General features: G+C 40.2%; 1 protein-coding gene across 1 annotated transcript in view; it reads left to right on the forward strand.

Moving 5' to 3' along the window:
* Positions 1-10,538: 10,538 nt before the first annotated feature.
* LOC146383276 (scavenger receptor cysteine-rich type 1 protein M130-like) overlaps positions 10,539-23,557 on the forward strand; it is a 45,269-nt gene continuing 32,250 nt past the window's right edge. The window contains exons 1-2 of the mRNA XM_084936786.1: positions 10,539-10,595; positions 23,465-23,494. Of these exons, the coding sequence (XP_084792912.1) occupies positions 10,556-10,595; positions 23,465-23,494 (70 nt within the window). The 5' untranslated portion in view covers positions 10,539-10,555. The remainder of the gene's footprint in view (positions 10,596-23,464; positions 23,495-23,557) is intronic.

The raw sequence follows: 23,557 nt of genomic DNA on the forward strand, positions 1-23,557 counted from the left end.
AGCTCCGATGTGTTTCAGACAGATTTCTGTTCATAATCAAAAGTTTCTGCATATTTAAACCCGTCACACACAAATCTGTGATTTAAAACCTTTATTAGGAATCATGTTCCTCTCAGCAGTGTTACTGAAGCTTGCTTAAAACAAGCCATCACCTTTACACTCGTTAGCAAATATCACCTGTAAAGAACTTCACTCAGTGGCCACAAATTATTTTGTTAAAAAAAATTAAATTAAATTTCTGAACCTTTTGTTTACCACAAAATATTCTGAGTCTTTTTCTTTGATGACTAATAAGCAGAAGAATTTTTGCCTTGGTGGTCTGAGATTAGGGTTGGGAATCCATTATTAATTCTGCTGATTGATCCAGTTCTTTATTTTGACTCAGCTGTGTAACAAGAAACAACTTCATCTCTGCAGATTTTCAGTGTCAACACATCTGCTTCATTATCTGATGTCGTGAACAGAATACTTCCTACAGGTCAGTGACTTGAGTGCAGATTACAGATTACACAGAGCTCTGAGCACGTCTCAGTCTGTCTGTTGGCTCATTGCATCATGTTAAATTTTAATGCACCTTTTCTTAAACTGTCTTCAACACTGAGAGTAAGTGAATACAAGAAAGTAGCCTTTGAACAATTCCAACACTCTTACTAAAAAGGGAACAAGACTGAACCAAATATGGAACACATGAGGTTGTGGTCCAGAGGCAGGCTTGTCCGCTGCCTTTGAGACATTCTTATTTTATTAAATTGTTTTTTCACCCTGGCGCCAGCAGGGATTAGGTGGGTGATTAGACTCTCTCTCCTCAGGGGTTTATACTTTGAGTTTAGGGTCTTAGTGATCTCCCTACAGATGTGAATATTTAGAATGGAATGCAAACATGCAGAAAACTCCTTTTTTGGTTAACTTATTTTAGGAAGAACATGATAAAAATGTTGCTGGCGTTTCCATCCCTACTTGAAATAATCATTTTGAAGACATGTAAACTAGCACTGTATGATCTTTCTTCCCTAAATGTAACAGTGCTTCTTCCTGTCTGCCATGACTTATGCTACCGATGTCAAATGCCATTAAATATATATCGCTGCTGCATGTTGTCACCACCTGCTGGGATCAACAAAGGAACTATTTCTTTTGATAAGTTCAGAGGTGTACTAGTTTCCTATAAAGCTAATGCTTTGCTGATTGTAAGCAAGATTGTGTTTTTCTTCTTTTTTTATGCATGCCTACTTCATTAAAGGTACTTTTTGCAGAATTTAATTAAACCTTTCACCACCAGGGGGCAGCATTTTACCAGTGGACACATGCTGCTGTGCTGCCCTGCTCGGACTCGGCTGCAGCAGAGTGACAGCAAAGGTTTCTTCACACTGAGAGTTTTCAATCATTTTGGAAGGTTTAAAAATTGTAAACACATGAATTTACGAGAATTACATTTAATACAAAACACAAGGTTCCTGCCTGCAGACATGCACATCACTAAAGGACACTGCTTAGCCTTAAGGATTCAGTTCAGGTACAATTTAACACTTTCCAGGTATGGGAAAAAAGTCTAGTCTGACAGTCTTCAAGGACAGAAATGGTTTGAATAAGATGAGATGAAACAACTGACATCTCCTATGTGAACAGCAATGGAACCAGTTGCTGATTCTGACTACATTACTCATTTCCAGGTCCAAAGGCTCCTCAGCTCGCAAAGCAAATGCATTCTAAGGTGTCACTGACATTTTAAAAGTTGTCCAAATTCTTAAATTAGAATGATCATTGTGTGGTGGCTGTAGCTCAGGTAGTAGAGCACTTAGAAAACGGAAGGTTAATGGTTCGATCGCAGTTGGGCAAGATACTAACCTCATGTTGCTCTCCGATGCATCCATCGGAGTATGAATGCTTGTGTGAATGTTACATAGGAAGCTCTTAGAAGAAAGTGCTTGGGTGAATGAACAGGTTGTGTAAAGGTCTTTGAGTGCTCAGACAGAGCAGAAAAGTGCTATATGAGAACCAGTCCATTTACCATTTACTGGCCACAAATTTGAACAGATCAGTTGATCCTGGATTTTCAGCATCATCAAACTCACACCGTGCTTAGTCTGAGTTGTACTGCTTCATAACAGTTGGCATTTAGATTCCCTGCGCTGTGGCCTCTGTGCAGATATCTCAAGAAAGTTGAATATGCCGTGGACCTCGCTCTCGGTTTCAAAACATGTTGAAGATCATCCAGGTCTTGAGGACGGGGGAAATAAACATCAGACTCAGAACCAGAATCTTTCTTGTCATTGTCACAGGTACAACAAAATTAAAACGTAAAAAAATATATATATAAAAGTGTCCAAGTGAAAAAAAAAGACAGGAGGCAGAATTGGGTATAAGAAAATAACAGACACTTAAAGAGACAGCCAAGCTGATGTTATCACCACGGAGAAAGAAGGAAGCACTAAATGTAATGTGTCAGTTGTTTTCTCTGTGGCCATGTCCTGTCCCTCAGTCAGGTACCAGAGCTGACTGCTTAGTGGAGTCAGCTGCACTCATTTTACTGAATTCCAAAAGCGAAATAAGGACAGTACTACACATCCAAAAAGGAGAATCCCAGTAGGCTAGGGCTGCAATAACAGCCGTTGGATTATGGAATGTAAATGTATGCTAACATTTTAATGATGAAGTCATGTTGGAGTTGTGCTGAGGTTGAATCAGTGAATAGTTGTTTGCTGCCATCTTTTTCTTGTGTGTCTGCTGTCTCTGATCTCTCTGTTTGATCTTCTCTGATGTCTCCAGACTCTGTCAGGCTGCTGAATGGTTCCAGTCTGTGTTCAGGCAGACTGGATGTGAAGTCTGACCAGCGCTGGTCCTCAGTGTGTGAAGCTGACTTTGACCAGCAGGATGCAGAGGTGGTCTGTAGGGAGCTCGGCTGTGGGCCTCCTTTGGTCCTCCAGGGGGCGCTCTATGGAGAAGTAGAGACTCCAGTGTGGAGCAAAGAGTTCCAGTGAAAAAAAAATGCCTGGCTGACAACTGTATAAAACAAAAAACTACACATGGTCATGTCTCTCCAGGCCTGCAGGGGGCAGAAGCCGAGCACACCTGAGAACACTGAGCTGGTTTACTGTAACTTCAGTCTTTGTGCAGCTGAAGGAGCAGAAGACGACCTCTGAGGAGCTTGTCTCAAACCCAGATGAACTTCTCATTTGTAAAAACAAAGACTGGTTTCTACTGAACCCACATTTACAATCAGAGAACAGTTTCAGTACAAATGAAACTTGAGACTTCCTCAGATTATAAGTTTTACCGTCACAGATACAAACAGTTCTCATCTTTAAGTTTTCCACACATTTAAATTAAAGTCTTGCTGACTCGTGATGAAAGATTGATTTTATTTTAAGAACTTCCTTTTCCTTTCCAGCCATCAGTGTGTTTGATCCACTTGGTACTTTCCACACGTCTTTCATTTCTTCATTTTCATTTTCCACAGACAAACAAACTGTTCCAACTTCTGCAATCTGGTAGAAGGTTCTGCATCATCCGGGCAAGGACAGAGAGACTCAAGAGGAGCTTCTATCCCCAAGCCATCCGGGCCCTAAACACACACACACCCGCCCTCTCACATCATCTATAATTGACTGAGACAGGACTCTCTTCCAGACACTCTAAACCCAGGCACAATGTACATTCCAAATTCCTTTAATTTTAAATATGTTTATATTGTCTATTCTGTAAAATAGTCAGATGTCTATTCATATTAATGTACAGAATTCACCTGCTTGCTGCTACTACTGCACATTCACCCAATGTATATACTATATATATATATATAATGTTCTTCCTCTACCCCCCCACCCATTTTTGCACATGTCGAGGAGCGTGTCAGGCTACATTTCACTGTGTGTTATACTTGTATAACTATGCATGTGACAAATAAAGAACCTTGAACCTTGAACCTTGAAGATACGAAATATCAACATCTCTTTAAACGTGTTGTCAGCAAAACCTTATGTGTTGATTCTTCATCATAAGTTTACTCTTGAACTATAATCATAATTTAATCATGAGATTATGGAAACAATCAATTTACAGTCACTTCATTATAAGTTTAAACTTTTATGCATACAGACTTTCAGCTTCATATATTTCTTATTCTTCAGCTTTTTAATAGAGAAGCAGAGTTGCAGTCTTACACGCCTCTCTGCAGCTTCTCTCCTCCTGCTACCCCCCCAAAAAACCATCTCCATAGAGACTGTGTCAGCTTCCAAAAAGACAAAAAACAAACTAAAAACCAGCAACAAACAACTTAAACATAAACAATCAAAAAGAAAGAACAATACAGTATCCACATCTGAACCAAAGAGTAAAACAGTGAAATGTGGATTATTAAATATTAGGTCTCTCTCCTCCAAGTCTCTGTTAGTACATGACTTAATAATTGATCAACAAATTGATTTACTCTGCCTTACAGAAACCTGGTTGCAGCAGGATGATTATGTTAGTTTAAATGAATCAACACCCCCGAGTCATTCTAACTACCAGAAACCTCGAAGCACAGGCCGAGGGGGCGGTGTGGCAGCAATTTTTCACACCAGCCTATTAATTAATGAAAGACCAAGACAGACTTTTAATTCATTTGAAAGCCTGATGCTTAACATTGTCCACCCCAGCTGTGAAACTCAGAAACCAGTCTTACTTGTTATCATCTATCGTCCACCTGGGCCTTACACAGAGTTTCTGTCTGATTTCTCAGACTTTATATCTAATTTAGTTCTGAGCTCAAATAAAATAATTATTGTGGGTGATTTTAACATCCATGTAGATGCTAAAAATGACAGCCTCAACATGGCATTTAGTCTGTTATTAGACTCAATTGGCTTCTCTCAAAATGTAAAAGAACCCACCCACCACTTTAATCACACTCTAGATCTTGTTTTAACATATGGCATAGAAACTGAACATTTAACAGTGTTTCCTGAAAACCCTCTCCTGTCTGATCATTTCCTGATAACATTTACATTTACAATAATTGATTACACAGCGGTGGAGAGTAGATTTTATCAAAGTAGATGTCTTTCTGAAAGCGCTGTAACTAAGTTTAAGAATATAATCCACCCACTGTTATCATCTTCAATGCCCTGTACCAACACAGAGCAGCTATCTGAACGCTACCCCAACAGAGGTCGATTATCTTGTTAATAATTTCACCTCCTCACTACGTACGACTCTGGATACTGTAGCTCCAGTGAAAACTAAGGTCTCTAATCAGAAGTACCTGACTCCGTGGTATAATTCTCAAACACGTACCCTAAAGCAGATGACTCGTAATCTGGAGAGGAAATGGCGTGTCACAAATTTAGAGGATCATCATTTAGCCTGGAGAAATAGTTTGCTGCTTTATAAGAAAGCCCTCCGCAAAGCCAGAACATCTTACTATTCATCACTGATTGAAGAAAATAAGAACAACCCCAGGTTTCTCTTCAGCACTGTAGCCAGGCTGACAAAGAGTCAGAGCTCTGTTGAGCCAACCATCCCTTTAACGTTAACTAGTAATGACTTCATGAACTTCTTCACAAATAAAATTTTTATCATTAGAGAAAAAATTACCAGTAATCATCCCACAGATGTAATATTATCTACAGCTACTCTTAGTACCATTGATGTTAAGTTAGACTCTTTTTCTCCAATTGATCTTTCTGAGTTAACTTCAATAATTACTTCCTCCAAACCATCAACGTGTCTTTTAGACCCCATTCCTACAAAACTGCTCAAAGAAGTCCTGCCATTGATTAATTCTTCGATCTTAAATATGATCAACCTATCTCTAATGGTCGGCTATGTACCACAGGCCTTCAAGCTGGCTGTGGTTAAACCTTTACTCAAAAAGCCATCTCTAGACCCAGCAGTCTTAGCTAATTATAGGCCAATCTCCAACCTTCCTTTCATATCAAAAATCCTTGAAAGAGTAGTTGTCAAACAGCTAACAGATCATCTGCAGAGGAATGGTTTATTTGAAGAGTTTCAGTCAGGTTTCAGAGCTCATCACAGCACAGAAACAGCTTTAGTGAAGGTTACAAATGATCTTCTTATGGCCTCTGACAGTGGACTCATCTCTGTGCTTGTCCTGCTAGACCTCAGTGCAGCGTTCGATACTGTCGACCATAATATCCTATTAGAGCGATTAGAACATGCTGTAGGTATTACAGGTACTGCACTGCAGTGGTTTGTATCATATCTATCTAATAGACTCCAATTTGTGCATGTAAATGGAGAGTCCTCTTCACACACTGAGGTTAATTATGGAGTTCCACAGGGTTCAGTGCTAGGACCAATTCTGTTTACATTATACATGCTTCCCTTAGGCAGCATCATTAGAAGACATAGCATACATTTTCACTGCTATGCAGATGACACCCAGCTCTATCTGTCCATGAAGCCAGATAACACACACCAATTAGTTAAACTGCAGGAATGTCTTAAAGACATAAAGACCTGGATGGCCGCTAACTTTCTGCTTCTTAATTCAGATAAAACTGAGGTTATTGTACTCGGCCCTGAAAATCTTAGAAATATGGTATCTAACCAGATTCATACTCTGGATGGCATTACCTTGGCCTCCAGTAACGCTGTGAGGAACCTTGGAGTCATTTTTGACCAGGACATGTCCTTCAACGCACATATTAAACAAATATGTAAGACTGCTTTCTTCCATTTGCGCAACATCTCTAAAATTAGAAATATCCTGTCTCAGAGTGACGCTGAAAAACTAGTTCATGCATTTATTACTTCCAGGCTGGACTACTGTAATTCATTATTATCAGGATGTCCAAAAAACTCACTGAAAAGCCTTCAGCTAATCCAAAATGCTGCAGCAAGAGTACTGACAGGGACTAGAAGGAGAGAGCATATTTCTCCTGTTTTGGCTTCCCTTCATTGGCTTCCTGTTAAATCCAGAATTGAATTCAAAATCCTGCTCCTCACATACGAGGTCTTAAATAATCAGGCCCCATCTTATCTTAATGACCTTGTAGTACCATATCACCCTATTAGAGCACTTCGCTCTCGCTCTGCAGGCCTACTTGTTGTTCCTAGAGTATTTAAAAGTAGAATGGGAGGCAGAGCCTTCAGTTTTCAGGCCCCTCTTCTGTGGAACCAGCTTCCAGTTTGGATTCGGGAGACAGAAACTATCTCTACTTTTAAGATTAGGCTTAAAACTTTCCTTTTTGCTAAAGCATATAGTTAGGGCTGGACCAGGTGACCCTGAATCCTCCCTTAGTTATGCTGCAATAGACGTAGGCTGCCGGGGGATTCCCATGATGCATTGAGTTTTTCCTTTCCAGTCACCTTTCTCACTCACTATGTATTAATAGACCTCTCTGCATTGAATCATATCTGTTATTAACCTCTGTCTCTCTTCCACAGCATGTCTTTTATCCTGTCTTCCTTCTCTCACCCCAACCGGTCGCAGCAGATGGCCGCCCCTCCCTGAGCCTGGTTCTGCCGGAGGTTTCTTCCTGTTAATAGGGAGTTTTTCCTTCCCACTGTCGCCAAAGTGCTTGCTCATAGGGGGTCATATGATTGTTGGGTTTTTCTCTGTATCTATGAAGCGCCTTGAGGCGACTTTTGTTGTGATTTGGCGCTATATAAATAAAATTGAATTGAATTGAATTGAATTATTCCTGTGTGATCTAACCTCCAGCTCCTCTCGTTGGTTTCCTCGGTGATGTCTGAAGGATGGGTGATAACTAGCTCTGGATCTTCTGCTGCTGGTTCAGGGGAGGTACAGTGAGGTTCTGGAGCATGATCTGGGTTTTGTGATGCAGGGTGGGCCTGTCATGTGTCTTTCAATGTGTTTTTTTGTTTTGTTTAGAGCTTTCTTTCACAGGTTTCCCATTTCAGTTGGAGTCCTGTGAGTCTTCTTGTCTAAGTCGGGTCTGTGACTCTGCTGTTTTTAGGGCCCTGTGAGGTCCATGATCCTTCCTGGTTCTATCTTCACTGCCTGTCCTTCTTTTTGATTCCTCTGTCCTTCCTGTTTGTCAGCCCCAGATCAGATCCTAATCGTCTTCTTCCATCACGACAGATGTTTTGGTTACTAAGAGATGTAATCAGCATCCACAGCTATGTTTGTTGCAGACGTTTTTTTTCAGTGATTTTCGAAAGATGACAAAAAAAACCACAAGGAGGACTTCATAAATATGTGCAATTAACTGAATCATCACACTTAGTCTTTCCTGTGTGTGGGATGCAATGAGTATAGTTTCTTTGAATTCTTGTCTTATTTGTATTAAAATGATTTTATTAAAAGGATGTGGATTGTTATACTCGTATTATGTTTGAGATCATGAAGCAGAGCAGTGGCTGTAAACAGATCATATTTAACTGACGTCACCTTCAAATGAAGTCATTTTGTTTGATCAGCTGTTGTATTAACTCCTCTTTTATTACACACTGTTATTGGCTGAATTGAGGTGAACCCTGATGTTCTTCTTTAATCTCAGTTTTCTCCTCCTTTAGCTCTTTCCTCCTCTGTGCCTCCTGCTCATCAGTCTGCTGTGATTTATAATAATAATAATAATAATGGATTGGATTGATATAGCGCTTTTCAAGGCACCCAAAGCGCTTTACAATGCCACTATTCATTCACTCTCGCATTCACACACTGGTGGAGGCAAGCTACGGTTGTAGCCACAGCTGCCCTGGGGCAGACTGACAGAAGCGAGGTTGCCATATCGCGCCATCGGCCCCTCTGGCCATCACCATAGGCGGTAGGGTAAAGTGTCTTGCCCAAGGACACAACGACCAGGACAGAGAGCCCGGGGATCGAACCGGCGACCTTCCGGTTACAGATACGCTTCCCAACCCCCTGAGCCACGGTCGCCCACGGAGTTACTGCCTCACACCAGTTTTGTTGAACACAGAAGGTGGTGCAGAATAAACAGCAGTGAGTTTTCGGGTGTCTGTGGCTCAGGAGGTGGAGTGGGTCATCTACTAATGGGAAAGTTAGTTATTTGATCCTTGCCTCCTCGAGTATGCATGCTGAAGCATTGGCTGGAGAGTACTGAACTGTCAGAGTGTGTGAATGCAGATAAAGTGCTCTAACAGTGTGTGAAGAGGCTAACGAGGCATCATAAATTTTAAGAGGAAGCAAAATCTGCAGGATGAAGCAGATTTCCTTTCCTTTCATCAGTGATTAGAGGTCAAGAGGGAAGGACGAGGAACTGCTGAATGCTGTCTAACCTTCTCTATGAGCTTCACTATTTTTGAAAAGTCATTTAATAATTTATCTGTGCTGTTTATATGACCCGAAACTGCTTCCTTTAGCAGGTTTTTACGGTTTTTGTTTCAGTTCTGCTGTCATAAGCACAGATAATCATGCTTGCTTCATACCACAGTAACTGCATGTAATTTGGTTCCTTTTTTCTTATTAATTATTACTAATTTCACTTTAACTATATTTGTTATTTTAATACAGGTTGTGTTTTTTATTGTTATAGCTGTTTAAATAATAAAACATAGCTTCTCTCATCCTCTTCTTCTGAGTCATAAAGAAAAGTTTGCACTTCAGCCCTTCATCCATTTTCAGTTTTAACCCTATTATCAGAACACACTGTCTTAACATTCTCGTACATTTGTCCTGCAGTAGAGAAATAAAGATGTTATCAGATAACATGAGTTAAAATTTCTGGATTTTTTCATGAACACTGGTAATTTACAGCTCCGTCTAGGCTTTTATCTTCAACAGGGAAGAGAAATAATGGAATATAAAATGTGGTGACTTTTTTCCTCTTAGAACTGCTTTTAATCCCACCTTCAGCAAACATTTGGAAAATGTCATCTAAGATTTTACATTTGTAGAAATAGTTGCTGCTACATTTGTTGCCAGCGTAATTTAGTTTTTGGTGTTGTTGATAAAATGATGTGAATTTAATGCGAATGACAGAATTCCAGCATTAGTTACTGCTGCCTGCTTCCACTGTACAGGCTGTGACTACTCTGTGGGATGTTGGTGTGGTTTTAGATGTGCTGTTGATGGACGGCATGTCTGATGGACAGAAAAAAAGACCTGATTTCAGAATGATAGATTCTGCTCATCACCTCTATACTTCTGTCCAAAAATAGGAAACAGTGAAACAAACTAAAACATAGTTTTACACATATATTACCCAGAGTCCTTCTGGGTCAAAACCTACTCGACTTTTATACATCTAAAAATAACATGTTCAAACTGTTATTCATGTCATGAGTACATATGATTCTAGCTGCTGGTCATTATAAGCATGTGAAGCTTGGGTGGTGCCATAAAGTCCGAACAGATGAGAATTTATAGCATAAAAAAAAATCATGGACCTGGATACAGGATATTCGGTCTTTTACTAAACAATATGTTCAATAAGACACTGAAGAATTCAGCCGAGGAAAAGGCTGATGTGATGGAACACAGAGTTCAAGAAAGGTCACAGTGGAGTGACCTCCAGCAGAGCTCACACAACCAACCAACCATCCATCCTACCATCCCGCCCCTTCCTGTTAGCAGAAATATACTGAGGACAGCACATGATGGTCAGAGCAGAGAGACGTACAGCTGGACATGGATCACCTATTAGTGCTGCTTCTCCTGTGGAGCTCAGGTAGGACACCTGCACACACACACACACACACAGTTCAGTTTTGAAAAACACCTTCTAGTTAGAATCCTTCAGACTTCGGACAGGTGATCCAGGTGATTAATATATGTATTTTTTGTCTGCTTATTTTGTTGGTTTTTGTTTTTTGCCCTTTATCCCCGCTGTTTTTCATTCCCTCTTTCTTTTCCCCAGTCAAGTCTGTCCCGTATCTAGCAAGTGAAAATTACCATTACGGCAAGGCTGGGATGGTCCACTTGGTAAAGTAAATCCGTTGGGCATCTTTCTTCGCCTTTAGACAATAATTCCGATGGCAAAAGAACCAAACGGGACAGGCAAAAAAAAACAAAAGAATCCTTCAGACTTTGTCAAATCAAAGCCATATTTTAATATATTGACAGTCACTTGTGAGTTGTTTTGTCAGACGGGTCAATATTCAGTGATGATCTCTGTGCAGCAGCACTCACTGTCGGACTTCCTCACTGATGATGATGAGTCACAGTTCCTTTACTCATGAACAAAAAATAACTCAAGAAACTCTAATGTCTCTGTAAAGCTCACTCTGAATAACTAGCTGAACACACCTAAAGACTGTTTCCACCAGCTGGAGCTGATTCTAGCCTCTAACAATCAGAGAGGAGCCCAAACTTTCTGTCTTTCTGGCTGCTGTTACAACTAAATTTCCCCTTGTGGGACAATTAAAGGATTATTCTATTCTAAACTGTACTGTGTTATCCACTACACAGCAGACTTAACGCCTCCTCACTAACAACTCCACTTTGAATGAATGAACAAACTACGTCTACTATATTTTAGAGCCCAAAGGGGGAAGCATAGCCCCATCACGTCTAGACTTCTTATATATATGAAAATGATGGAATTTAAAAAAAAACAACACTCACTGTAATAGAGGTTAAAGTAGAGCTCTTCCTTGCCACCATTGCAGTGTGCTGCTCAGAGGAAATCATCAGGTTGTTTGTGACCTTCTACAATAATATAGCCGTTATCCTATTAAATCAAATTGTATTTTTTTTTTTTTTTTTAAATAGAAAGAACCTTGAGAAGACTATTGTTGTGAATTGGCCTGTTGTGGCTGTGGCTCAGGTGTTAGAACAAGTCGCCTACTAATTGGAAGGCTGGTGGTTTGATCCACGTCTGCTGCGGTCTGCATGCCAAATATCCTTGGCCAAGATACTAACCCCAGGTTCCTCTCTGATTGTTTCTCTCACTGTAAAATCATGAATGTTAGATAGAAAGCATTTACATAGAAAAAAGTTCTTGGGTGAATGAAGCAAGTTGTACAAAAGCACTTTGAGCGCTCAGTTAGGGTAGAAAGTGCTTTAAAAGAAACAGTCTATTTACCATAAATAAAATAGAATATATATGTGTGTTATTAAACTACAGTGATAACATGTACTTCCTGTTTTCGTCAGAAACTCCTCATTTCACAATAAGGCTTTTATTGTGAAACATTTTCAAGAACATGCTCCTCATTTTGTGACAGTGGCTGTTTCACATGTTTTAGAAAACTTCCCTTGTGAAGTGAGACACACAGAGTAGCATTTGTTTTACTTTCAAGGAAGTAAAAGCATACACGGTGAACGTCGAGCGCCCTGCGAGTTTCATTCATACATTTTTTCCAGCATTATCCTGTTATAAACTGTCAGTTACATGATGTACTCATACATGATTATAATTGTGCTCTGATTAACAGATAGAAGAGCAGAAATGTGAACTGAAAACAAGATAGATAGAGAGAAACAGAGGGACATACATTTCTTCAGCTTACTGTTAAGAGTATTGCATAACTTTAATAATTTTGCTGTCAATATTTTTGTTTTTGTTCTGTTCACAAGCAGAACATTATACATGCTATCATTAGGGCTCATTATATATATATATATATATATATATATATTATATATTAGGGGTGCAACGATACTCATATCGATATTGAACCGTTCAATACAGTGCTTTCAGTTTGGTACGCATATGTATCGAACAATACAAAAATTTTAATTTATTTTATCAACTTTCCTTCTGACGATGCTGTCTGTGTTGAGAGCTCAGTGGATCTGCGCTCGACAGTGCAGCCTAGGCGGAGTAGTCGAACGCAGATTCACCAAGCGCAGGGCAAGCTAGCGAGACAGAAGTTAAGCTCTGGTTGCAACATGGCAGATTGAACCTCCCCCACCCTCATTCGGATGTGGCGTTTGGACCTATTTTGGTTTTCATGTGACGTATGACCCTGAAGGTAAGCGCGTCATGGACTAAAGTAAAACAGTATGTTGGATGTGCCACGCAATGCTCAATTACATGGGTGGGAACTAGTACATTAACGCAGTTAGCTTGTTAACGTGTTGGCCGTCCAGCCCCATGCACGGGGCGATCCGCGGTAGCTCGTTAACGGAGATTTGCCGTCTTGTGGCGTTAACGTCATTTCAACGAGATTAACGCTGACAGCACTAGTAGAAACACAACGAATATGACTGCACATTTACTCCGACAGCATCCTAGTGCAAAGACAAGTGGAAGCAGACAAAAACAACAAGCACGCATGCTACAAACTTTACCCGAGTCATTTAGACAGCCGTTAGCACATGATTCTCCTTATGGGGACCTGACATGTTTAATATGCTGCTGAGAATATAGCCCAGAAGAAGCGTATAGTATAGCTTTTATTTTGGAAAGAGCCATTTCTCTGTAATAAACTCTCTTTTCCAAAGATGAGTGATTCCTCAATCAGATACAGGGCTCGCAAAATCGCTAGCCCGACGTCCCGGGGCTACCGATTTTTCCAGTCGGGCTACCAAAATCTATCTCTGCCCTGCCTGTCGGGCTATCATAGGAAGGAAAAATATATGTCAATGCTTTTGCATTCTTTCGGAAATGTAGCTGGGTAATTATGTCATTGGCATCGGTGAGCCACTGTCAATATGTGACATATTGAAAGGCGTTTGAATTTGCGCTTGTTTTTTGCTTTCACTTTGCAATCGCGCGAACTGTGTATAGAGAGCGACAGTACTGATTGGTGAGTGACGATAATTTGTGCACCATTTCCTCTGACATCGTCTTATCAATCGTTAGCTTACTATGCAAACATGACAAGTGAAATCTCCCGCAGCAAGCTTAAACATGTGAGAGGTTGATCGCGCAGAGAATCGCTGAGCGTTATGTGAGTGCGTGTGTAAAAGCAGCAGGATATATATTTTAGTTCTGCTGAGCCAAATAAGACAGGTAAGCGTGAAGAAGTGACAGCCAAAGAAAAGCTTACCACAAAACGGAAAAGTTATGACAAATCAGACTATAAGGCAAAAAGAAAGTGCAGCTTTATGGTTTTATGGACAAAAGAATTTCTGTGGCTGCAATATGACGAGCTAAATAACCAGGGGTGCACATAAGTGGTCCGCAGGTGCGCATTCGCTGTCAAAATAAAAAACGCGCACAAGATAAGTTGCAACGCGTGTTTGCGTACATAAGATTTTCTGGAGGAGGACAGACATTTGTTTAGAACTCTTAAAGATGTCGAAGAAGCAAACTCCTTTAAGCAATTACTTTGGTGTTCCTCCACCTCCAAAGAAATGTCAGAAGGAGTCCGAACCACAAAAGAAGCACGTATTCTCGGAAAAGTGGTTGCAGGAGGTGAGCTGGCTTCAAACAAATGATGAACGCACAGAGATGTGGTGCAGAATATGCCGTGAAAATCCCACTCTAGCGCAGCGGTCCCCAACCCCCGGGCCTCGGACCGGTATCGGTCCGTGAGTCGTTTGGTACCGGGCCGCGAGAGTTGAGGCTCAGGTTTGAAATGTATAGTTTTCAGGGTTTTTATCGGTTTTCAGCGTTATTTTGTTATCGTTTTTATCGTTTACTCTGTTTTCCTTGGTCTTTTCACGTGTGTTATGAATAAATTTTCTTTTTTTCGGTACCGGTACTAGTTTTATTTTGTTGTATTTATCCGCAACACCTTAAAGGCCGGTCCATGACAATATTGTCGGGCATAAACCGGTCCGTGGCGCAAAAAAGGTTGGAGACCGCTGCTCTAGCGGACAAAAACAGTGCCTTTTATATGGACGCAAACGCGCGTTGCAACTTCTTATCTGGTGCGCGTCTTTTCTTTTGACAGCGAATGCGCACATGCGGACCACTTATGTGCACCCGTGTAAATAACATAATTTTCTGCCGGGTGTGTCGTTGGTTTTCCCTCGATTTCTGAGTCGACAAGCGCCTTTGTTACTGGGACCAGTCATTTTAAGAAAGGCCCCCATTAGAACCCATGAGAAATGCAAGAAATGCATTATTGCTCAGTCTGCAATATCTTTCCCAGAACAAACACCAATTGCAAATAACATACTAAAAATAAACCTGAAAATCAGTTTAAAACAGCGTACTATGTTGCAAAGAATGAACTACCACTGGCAAAATTTAGCAGTCTTTGCAAACTTCAAAAAGTAAATGGCCTCGATCTTGGTTCCACTTGCCTCTTACCCATGACTTCAGTGGAAATTTCAAATTCAGGATCTGACACAGACTGATTCATGTCCTACACATTCTTACAAGTTCATAGAAATTTCTGTTCAATTAGAACCAAGTATTTGAGATGATGATTGTAATTTTTATACAATGTTGTAATTTGTTTTTCAACAATTTTTTGATTAATGTTTTGTTTCCTTTACAATATTATACATTAAAGTATAATATTGTAAAGGAAACAAAACAGGAAACAAAACATCAATCAAAAAATTGCTCTCTTTTTTATTCGGGCTACTTAAATTTATTTTGGGCTACCAAAAACTGAAGAGTTCCTGCCCGAAGGGCTACCAGGGATTTTGAAATTTTGCGAGCCCTGAGATATATTTATTTATTTTATTACTTTTTTGTTTCAGCAACATTAGATATGTATATATATATATATATACTGTGACTTTGGTGTCACGGTTCGATATTTTTTCGATACAAAAAAAATGTTCATGCCTTTTTAATTTGTCATTTATTAAAATTATAAATATATATTTCAACTCAAAAGTACAGTTTTTAAATTTAATGTTGCTGAAACAACAAAGGGATAAAATAATAAATCTATCTGATCGAGAAATCACTCATCTTTGGAAAAGAGAGTTTATTACAGAGAAATGGCTCTTTCCAAAATAAAAGCTATACTATACGCTTCTTCTGGGCTATATTCTCAGCAGTATATTAAACATATCAGGTCCCCATAAGGAGAATCATGTGCTAACGGCTGTCTAAATGACTCGGGTAAAGTTTGTAGCAGGCGTGCTTGTTGTTTTTGTCTGCTTCCACTTGTCTTTGCACTGATGTCGGTGTAAATGTGCAGTCATATTCATTGTGTTCCCACTAGTGCTGTTAGCGTTAATCTGAAATGAGATGAAATCTCCGTTAATGAGCTACCGCGGATCGCCCCGTGCGTGGGGCTGGACGGCGTCAACACGTTAACAGCAAACTGCGCTAACGCAGTAGTTCCCACCCATGTAATTGAGCATTGCGTGGCACATCCGACATAATGTTTTACTTTTCTCCATGACGCGCTTACCTTCAGGGTCATGCTTCACATGAAGACCAAAATAGTTCCAAACGCCAGATCTGAATGAGGGTGGGGGAGGTTCAATTTGCCATGTTGCAACGAGCTTAGCTTCTGTCTTGCTAGCTTGCGCTGCGCTCAGTGGATCTGCGCTCGACAGTGCAGCCTAGGCAGAGTAGTCGAACGCAGATCCACTGAGCTCTCAACACAGACAGCATCGTCAGAAGAAAAGTTGATAATCAGACCAGGAGTGACATGTTTAGCCGCATGTTCCCCTTAAATTGCTGGCTGTCTGAGTGGTGTCCCAGAAACGATGTGGGCTTCATAGATAATTGGCAAACCTTCTGGAGGAAACCTGGTCTTGTTAGGAGAGACGGCATCCATCCCACTTTGGATGGAGCAGCTCTCATTTCTAGAAATGTGGACAAATTTATTAAACCCCCCAAAATATGACTATCCAGAGTTGGGACCAGGAAGCAGAGTTGCAGTCTTACACGCCTCTCTGCAGCTTCTCTCCTCCTGCTACCCCCCCAAAAACCCATCTCCATAGAGACTGTGTCAGCTTCCAAAAAGACAAAAAACAAACTAAAAACCAGCAACAAACAACTTAAACATAAACAATCAAAAAGAAAGAACAATACAGTATCCACATCTGAACCAAAGAGTAAAACAGTGAAATGTGGATTATTAAATATTAGGTCTCTCTCCTCCAAGTCTCTGTTAGTACATGACTTAATAATTGATCAACAAATTGATTTACTCTGCCTTACAGAAACCTGGTTGCAGCAGGATGATTATGTTAGTTTAAATGAATCAACACCCCCGAGTCATTCTAACTACCAGAAACCTCGAAGCACAGGCCGAGGGGGCGGTGTGGCAGCAATTTTTCACACCAGCCTATTAATTAATGAAAGACCAAGACAGACTTTTAATTCATTTGAAAGCCTGATGCTTAACATTGTCCACCCCAGCTGTGAAACTCAGAAACCAGTCTTACTTGTTATCATCTATCGTCCACCTGGGCCTTACACAGAGTTTCTGTCTGATTTCTCAGACTTTATATCTAATTTAGTTCTGAGCTCAAATAAAATAATTATTGTGGGTGATTTTAACATCCATGTAGATGCTAAAAATGACAGCCTCAACATGGCATTTAGTCTGTTATTAGACTCAATCGGCTTCTCTCAAAATGTAAAAGAACCCACCCACCACTTTAATCACACTCTAGATCTTGTTTTAACATATGGCATAGAAACTGAACATTTAACAGTGTTTCCTGAAAACCCTCTCCTGTCTGATCATTTCCTGATAACATTTACATTTACAATAATTGATTACACAGCGGTGGAGAGTAGATTTTATCAAAGTAGATGTCTTTCTGAAAGCGCTGTAACTAAGTTTAAGAATATAATCCACCCACTGTTATCATCTTCAATGCCCTGTACCAACACAGAGCAGCTATCTGAACGCTACCCCAACAGAGGTCGATTATCTTGTTAATAATTTCACCTCCTCACTACGTACGACTCTGGATACTGTAGCTCCAGTGAAAACTAAGGTCTCTAATCAGAAGTACCTGACTCCGTGGTATAATTCTCAAACACGTACCCTAAAGCAGATGACTCGTAATCTGGAGAGGAAATGGCGTGTCACAAATTTAGAGGATCATCATTTAGCCTGGAGAAATAGTTTGCTGCTTTATAAGAAAGCCCTCCGCAAAGCCAGAACATCTTACTATTCATCACTGATTGAAGAAAATAAGAACAACCCCAGGTTTCTCTTCAGCACTGTAGCCAGGCTGACAAAGAGTCAGAGCTCTGTTGAGCCAACCATCCCTTTAACATTAACTAGTAATGACTTCATGAACTTCTTCACAAATAAAATTTTTATCATTAGAGAAAAAATTACCAGTAATCATCCCACAGATGTAATATTATCTACAGCTACTCTTAGTACCATTGATGTTAAGTTAGAGTCTTTTTCTCCAATTGATCTTTCTGAGTTAACTTCAATAATTACTTCCTCCAAACCATCAACGTGTCTTTTAGACCCCATTCCTACAAAACTGCTCAAAGAAGTCCTGCCATTGATTAATTCTTCGATCTTAAATATGATCAACCTATCTCTAATGGTCGGCTATGTACCACAGGCCTTCAAGCTGGCTGTGGTTAAACCTTTACTCAAAAAGCCATCTCTAGACCCAGCAGTCTTAGCTAATTATAAGCCAATCTCCAACCTTCCTTTCATATCAAAAATCCTTGAAAGAGTAGTTGTCAAACAGCTAACAGATCATCTGCAGAGGAATGGTTTATTTGAAGAGTTTCAGTCAGGTTTCAGAGCTCATCACAGCACAGAAACAGCTTTAGTGAAGGTTACAAATGATCTTCTTATGGCCTCTGACAGTGGACTCATCTCTGTGCTTGTCCTGCTAGACCTCAGTGCAGCGTTCGATACTGTCGACCATAATATCCTATTAGAGCGATTAGAACATGCTGTAGGTATTACAGGTACTGCACTGCAGTGGTTTGTATCATATCTATCTAATAGACTCCAATTTGTGCATGTAAATGGAGAGTCCTCTTCACACACTGAGGTTAATTATGGAGTTCCACAGGGTTCAGTGCTAGGACCAATTCTGTTTACATTATACATGCTTCCCTTAGGCAGCATCATTAGAAGACATAGCATACATTTTCACTGCTATGCAGATGACACCCAGCTCTATCTGTCCATGAAGCCAGATAACACACACCAATTAGTTAAACTGCAGGAATGTCTTAAAGACATAAAGACCTGGATGGCTGCTAACTTTCTGCTTCTTAATTCAGATAAAACTGAGGTTATTGTACTCGGCCCTGAAAATCTTAGAAATATGGTATCTAACCAGATTCATACTCTGGATGGCATTACCTTGGCCTCCAGTAACGCTGTGAGGAACCTTGGAGTCATTTTTGACCAGGACATGTCCTTCAACGCACATATTAAACAAATATGTAAGACTGCTTTCTTCCATTTGCACAACATCTCTAAAATTAGAAATATCCTGTCTCAGAGTGACGCTGAAAAACTAGTTCATGCATTTATTACTTCCAGGCTGGACTACTGTAATTCATTATTATCAGGATGTCCAAAAAACTCACTGAAAAGCCTTCAGCTAATCCAAAATGCTGCAGCAAGAGTACTGACAGGGACTAGAAGGAGAGAGCATATTTCTCCTGTTTTGGCTTCCCTTCATTGGCTTCCTGTTAAATCCAGAATTGAATTCAAAATCCTGCTCCTCACATACAAGGTCTTAAATAATCAGGCCCCATCTTATCTTAATGACCTTGTAGTACCATATCACCCTATTAGAGCACTTCGCTCTCGCTCTGCAGGCCTACTTGTTGTTCCTAGAGTATTTAAAAGTAGAATGGGAGGCAGAGCCTTCAGTTTTCAGGCCCCTCTTCTGTGGAACCAGCTTCCAGTTTGGATTCGGGAGACAGAAACTATCTCTACTTTTAAGATTAGGCTTAAAACTTTCCTTTTTGCTAAAGCATATAGTTAGGGCTGGACCAGGTGACCCTGAATCCTCCCTTAGTTATGCTGCAATAGACGTAGGCTGCCGGGGGATTCCCAAGATGCATTGAGTTTTTCCTTTCCAGTCACCTTTCTCACTCACTATGTATTAATAGACCTCTCTGCATTGAATCATATCTGTTATTAACCTCTGTCTCTCTTCCATAGCATGTCTTTTATCCTGTCTTCCTTCTCTCACCCCAACCGGTCGCAGCAGATGGCCGCCCCTCCCTGAGCCTGGTTCTGCCGGAGGTTTCTTCCTGTTAAAAGGGAGTTTTTCCTTCCCACTGTCGCCAAAGTGCTTGCTCATAGGGGGTCATATGATTGTTGGGTTTTTCTCTGTATCTATGAAGCGCCTTGAGGCGACTTTTGTTGTGATTTGGCGCTATATAAATAAAATTGAATTGAAAAATTGAATTGAATAAAATAAATTAAAAATTTTGTATTGTTCGATACATATGTGTACCGAACCGAAAGCACTGTATCGAACGGTTCAATATCGAGATTATATATATATATATATATATATATATAAGTTCCTAACTTGCAGGAAGAAAAAAATCAGCAAATATACAAAATTACATTCAGGATAATGAAATCAGTGAATCAGATCAGATGCCTGCAGTCAGCATAAAACCATGCCCCCATTTCTCTGGATAAGAAAACAAGTTTACCAATTGAAGAGACTTCACCCCTAACAGAAGAAAAAAGGAGAAAGTGCAACTTAATGAATTTAAATAAGAGTGTATAAATGGAAAAAGGACAGCTCCCTTAAGTGTCTCCACTTAAGTGACGGATGTTAAACACCTTTTAAAGATGAGGCTTGGGCTGAAATAACAGGGGTGATGAATATTGTTTCTAATGGGACAATTAGCCTGGCTCAGTGAAAGAAATTATTTAAAAATAAATTTGATGTTGAAAAAAAAAGAACCAGCCCACTGTAAGAAAAAGAAGAAAAAGGGCTGACATGTAATCATTGAACCCAAGAAAAGTAACTCACTTACAAAGAAACATCATCCAGCATTCTGGGATAGTGCCCAGAAATTAAACTTAGCAATTTCATCCAGTAAGAGGATGTCATTTGTCATATATACTGTCCTAGAATGTACCACAGGTCTTCAAGCTGGCAGTAGGTAAACCGTTACTTAAAAAGCAATCTCTAGACCCAGCAGTCTTAGCTAATTATAGGCCAATCTCCAAACTTCCTTTCATCTCAAAAGTTATTGAAAGAGTAGCTGTCAAACAGCTAACAGATCATCTGCAGAGGAATGGTTTATTTGAAGAGTTTCAGTCAGGTTTCAGAGCTCATCACAGCACAGAAACAGCTTTAGTGAAGGTTACAAATGATCTTCTTATGGCCTCAGACAGTGGACTCATCTCTGTGCTTGTCCTGCTAGACCTCAGTGCAGCATTCGATACCGTTGACCATAATATCCTATTAGAGAGATTAGAATATGCTGTAAGTATTACAGGTAGTGCGCTGCAGTGGTTTCTATCATATCTATCTAATAGACTCAAATTTGTTCATGTAAATGGAGAGTCCTCTTCACACACTGAGGTTAATTATGGAGTTCCACAGGGTTTAGTGCTAGGACCAATTCTGTTTACATTATACATGCTTCCCCTAGGCAGCATCATCAGAAGGCATAGCATAAAATTTTACTTCTATGCAGATGACACACAACTTTATCTATTCATGAAGCCAGATAACACACACCAATTAGTTAAACTGCAGGAATGTCTTAAAGACATAAAGACCTGGATGGCTGCTAACTTTCTGCTTCTTAATTCAGATAAAACTGAGGTTTTTGTACTCGGCCCTGAAAATCTTAGAAATATGGTATCTAACCAGATTCTTACTCTGGATGGCATTACCTTGGCCTCCAGTAACACTGTGAGGAACCTTGGAGTCATTTTTGACCAGGACATGTCCTTCAACCCACATTTTAAACAAATATGTAAGACTGCGTTCTTCCATTTGCACAACATCTCTAAAATTAGAAACATCCTGTCTCAGAGTGACGGATGTTCATGCATTTATTACTTCTAGACTGGACTACTGTAATTCATTATTATCAGGATGTCCTAAGAATTCTCTGAAAACACTTCAGTTAATCCAAAATGCTGCAGCAAGAGTACTGACAGGGACTAGAAAGAGAGAGCATATTTCTCCTGTTTTGGCTTCCCTTCATTGGCTTCCTGTTAAATCCAGAATTGAATTCAAAATCCTGCTCCTCACATACAAGGTCTTAAATAATCAGGCCCCATCTTATCTTAATGACCTTGTAGTACCATATCACCCCATTAGAGCACTTCGCTCTCACATTGCAGGCTTACTTGGTGTTCCTAGAATATTTAGAAGTAGAATGGGAGCTATATAAATAAAATTGAATTGAATTAAATGTTTGTTTAGATACCAGAGAATATTCCATGAAAAGGTTAAAGTCTACACATTTTCAGTTAACATTTTGTGCTCTTAACTCATAATTATATATTTTATTGGTGGTCTAAGGAGCTTGGAAAGAAAAGCCTCTGGACTTCTTTAAGCGTGCAGACTTAATTCAAATACGTCTACTCTCTGTTTCATAAGGATAAGAGTGCAGACATACTATATCCCAGTGTGGTTTGCCAGCTGCATTGCTCAAGAAAACCGCACAATCATTACTCTTCAGCTGTGGATACATGTGCAATCAGTAATGACAGTTATACTGGCTGCTAATAAGGGTTAGATTGAAGGTTAGGGTCCTTCTGCAAATTCTAATATGATGCCATAAGCTGCTGATTTATTTGGATCTTTGTGTTTTTGCACTGGTTTGAGATGGCGGCAGCATAAGGCCAGCAGCCCTAACTCAATTTCCTTCGTGGCCAACCTTTGGGATCAATAAAGTTTATTGATTGATTGATTTTTTATTTTATTTACTCCGTTTTTATATTTGATTCTGTTTCACTTCACCCATTTTATCACAGGCTCACTTTTTGCAATAGTAACCCTTCATGCTGAAAAATGGAACATCTTCTCCTGGTATATCATCATCATATTATGCTTTTGACACACCGATTGTCACGGGAGTGGAACGGACTCAGGCGCAGACTGAGATAGCACGGTTTAACGACACTTTATTTATCACACTGGTGCGCTATATACACATGAAGGGGTGGGGGGAAACACCAGGGTCCCGGGGATCAACAGGCTGGGGAGACACACTTCTTCGCACTCGCTCTGCTCCTCGTCCAAACAGTCTCCACACAACCAGCTCACACTCACTCACGGGGTCCAGGGGTCACAAAAGGGCTGATCCAGGTAAACCTATTTACACAGACGAGGGTAAGTCGAAAGCAAACACGGGAACAGTAGAATCGCAAAGAAGCCAGGCAATACTAACGAGAGTACTCAATATTCCAGCGACGAATAGCTCAGAGCCCCAGCCTTAAGGAGAGCCAGAGAACTGCAAATCGCTCAAGATCAGCTGCAGGTGCGTGGGCCAAGGGCAGGAGCCCAATCAGAGCTCCGCCGAGGCAGACAGGTAGGAGAGAGAGAGCGAGGGAAAAACAACAAACACTTGTGGCCACACTGGGCTGGCCGGGGAGGCACAGGGACCATGACACCGATAGTTTTGACAAAACAAGATTACTTTAAGCAGTGAGGACCCGAATGGACTGCTCCATGAAGTCTTTAAAAACTGCAATGTTGATTTGTGACTTCTTGTTTTACAAGTCAGACTGGTAAAACGAGTCCAGAGTCCTGCTTTAAAATGGCAACTTTTTTCTCTAATGTTCTTTTCAGGAGTCCAGGCTGAAGAAAAACATAACTCAGGTAAATGCAGAAATCCAATACTCACAGAAGCAGCAGATAACTTTACTTTTCAGAAGTCAATTA

This window comes from Perissodus microlepis, chromosome 7, assembly GCF_051167445.1.
Source record: "Perissodus microlepis isolate ML-2025 ecotype Zambia chromosome 7, ASM5116744v1, whole genome shotgun sequence".
NCBI lineage: Eukaryota > Metazoa > Chordata > Actinopteri > Cichliformes > Cichlidae > Perissodus > Perissodus microlepis.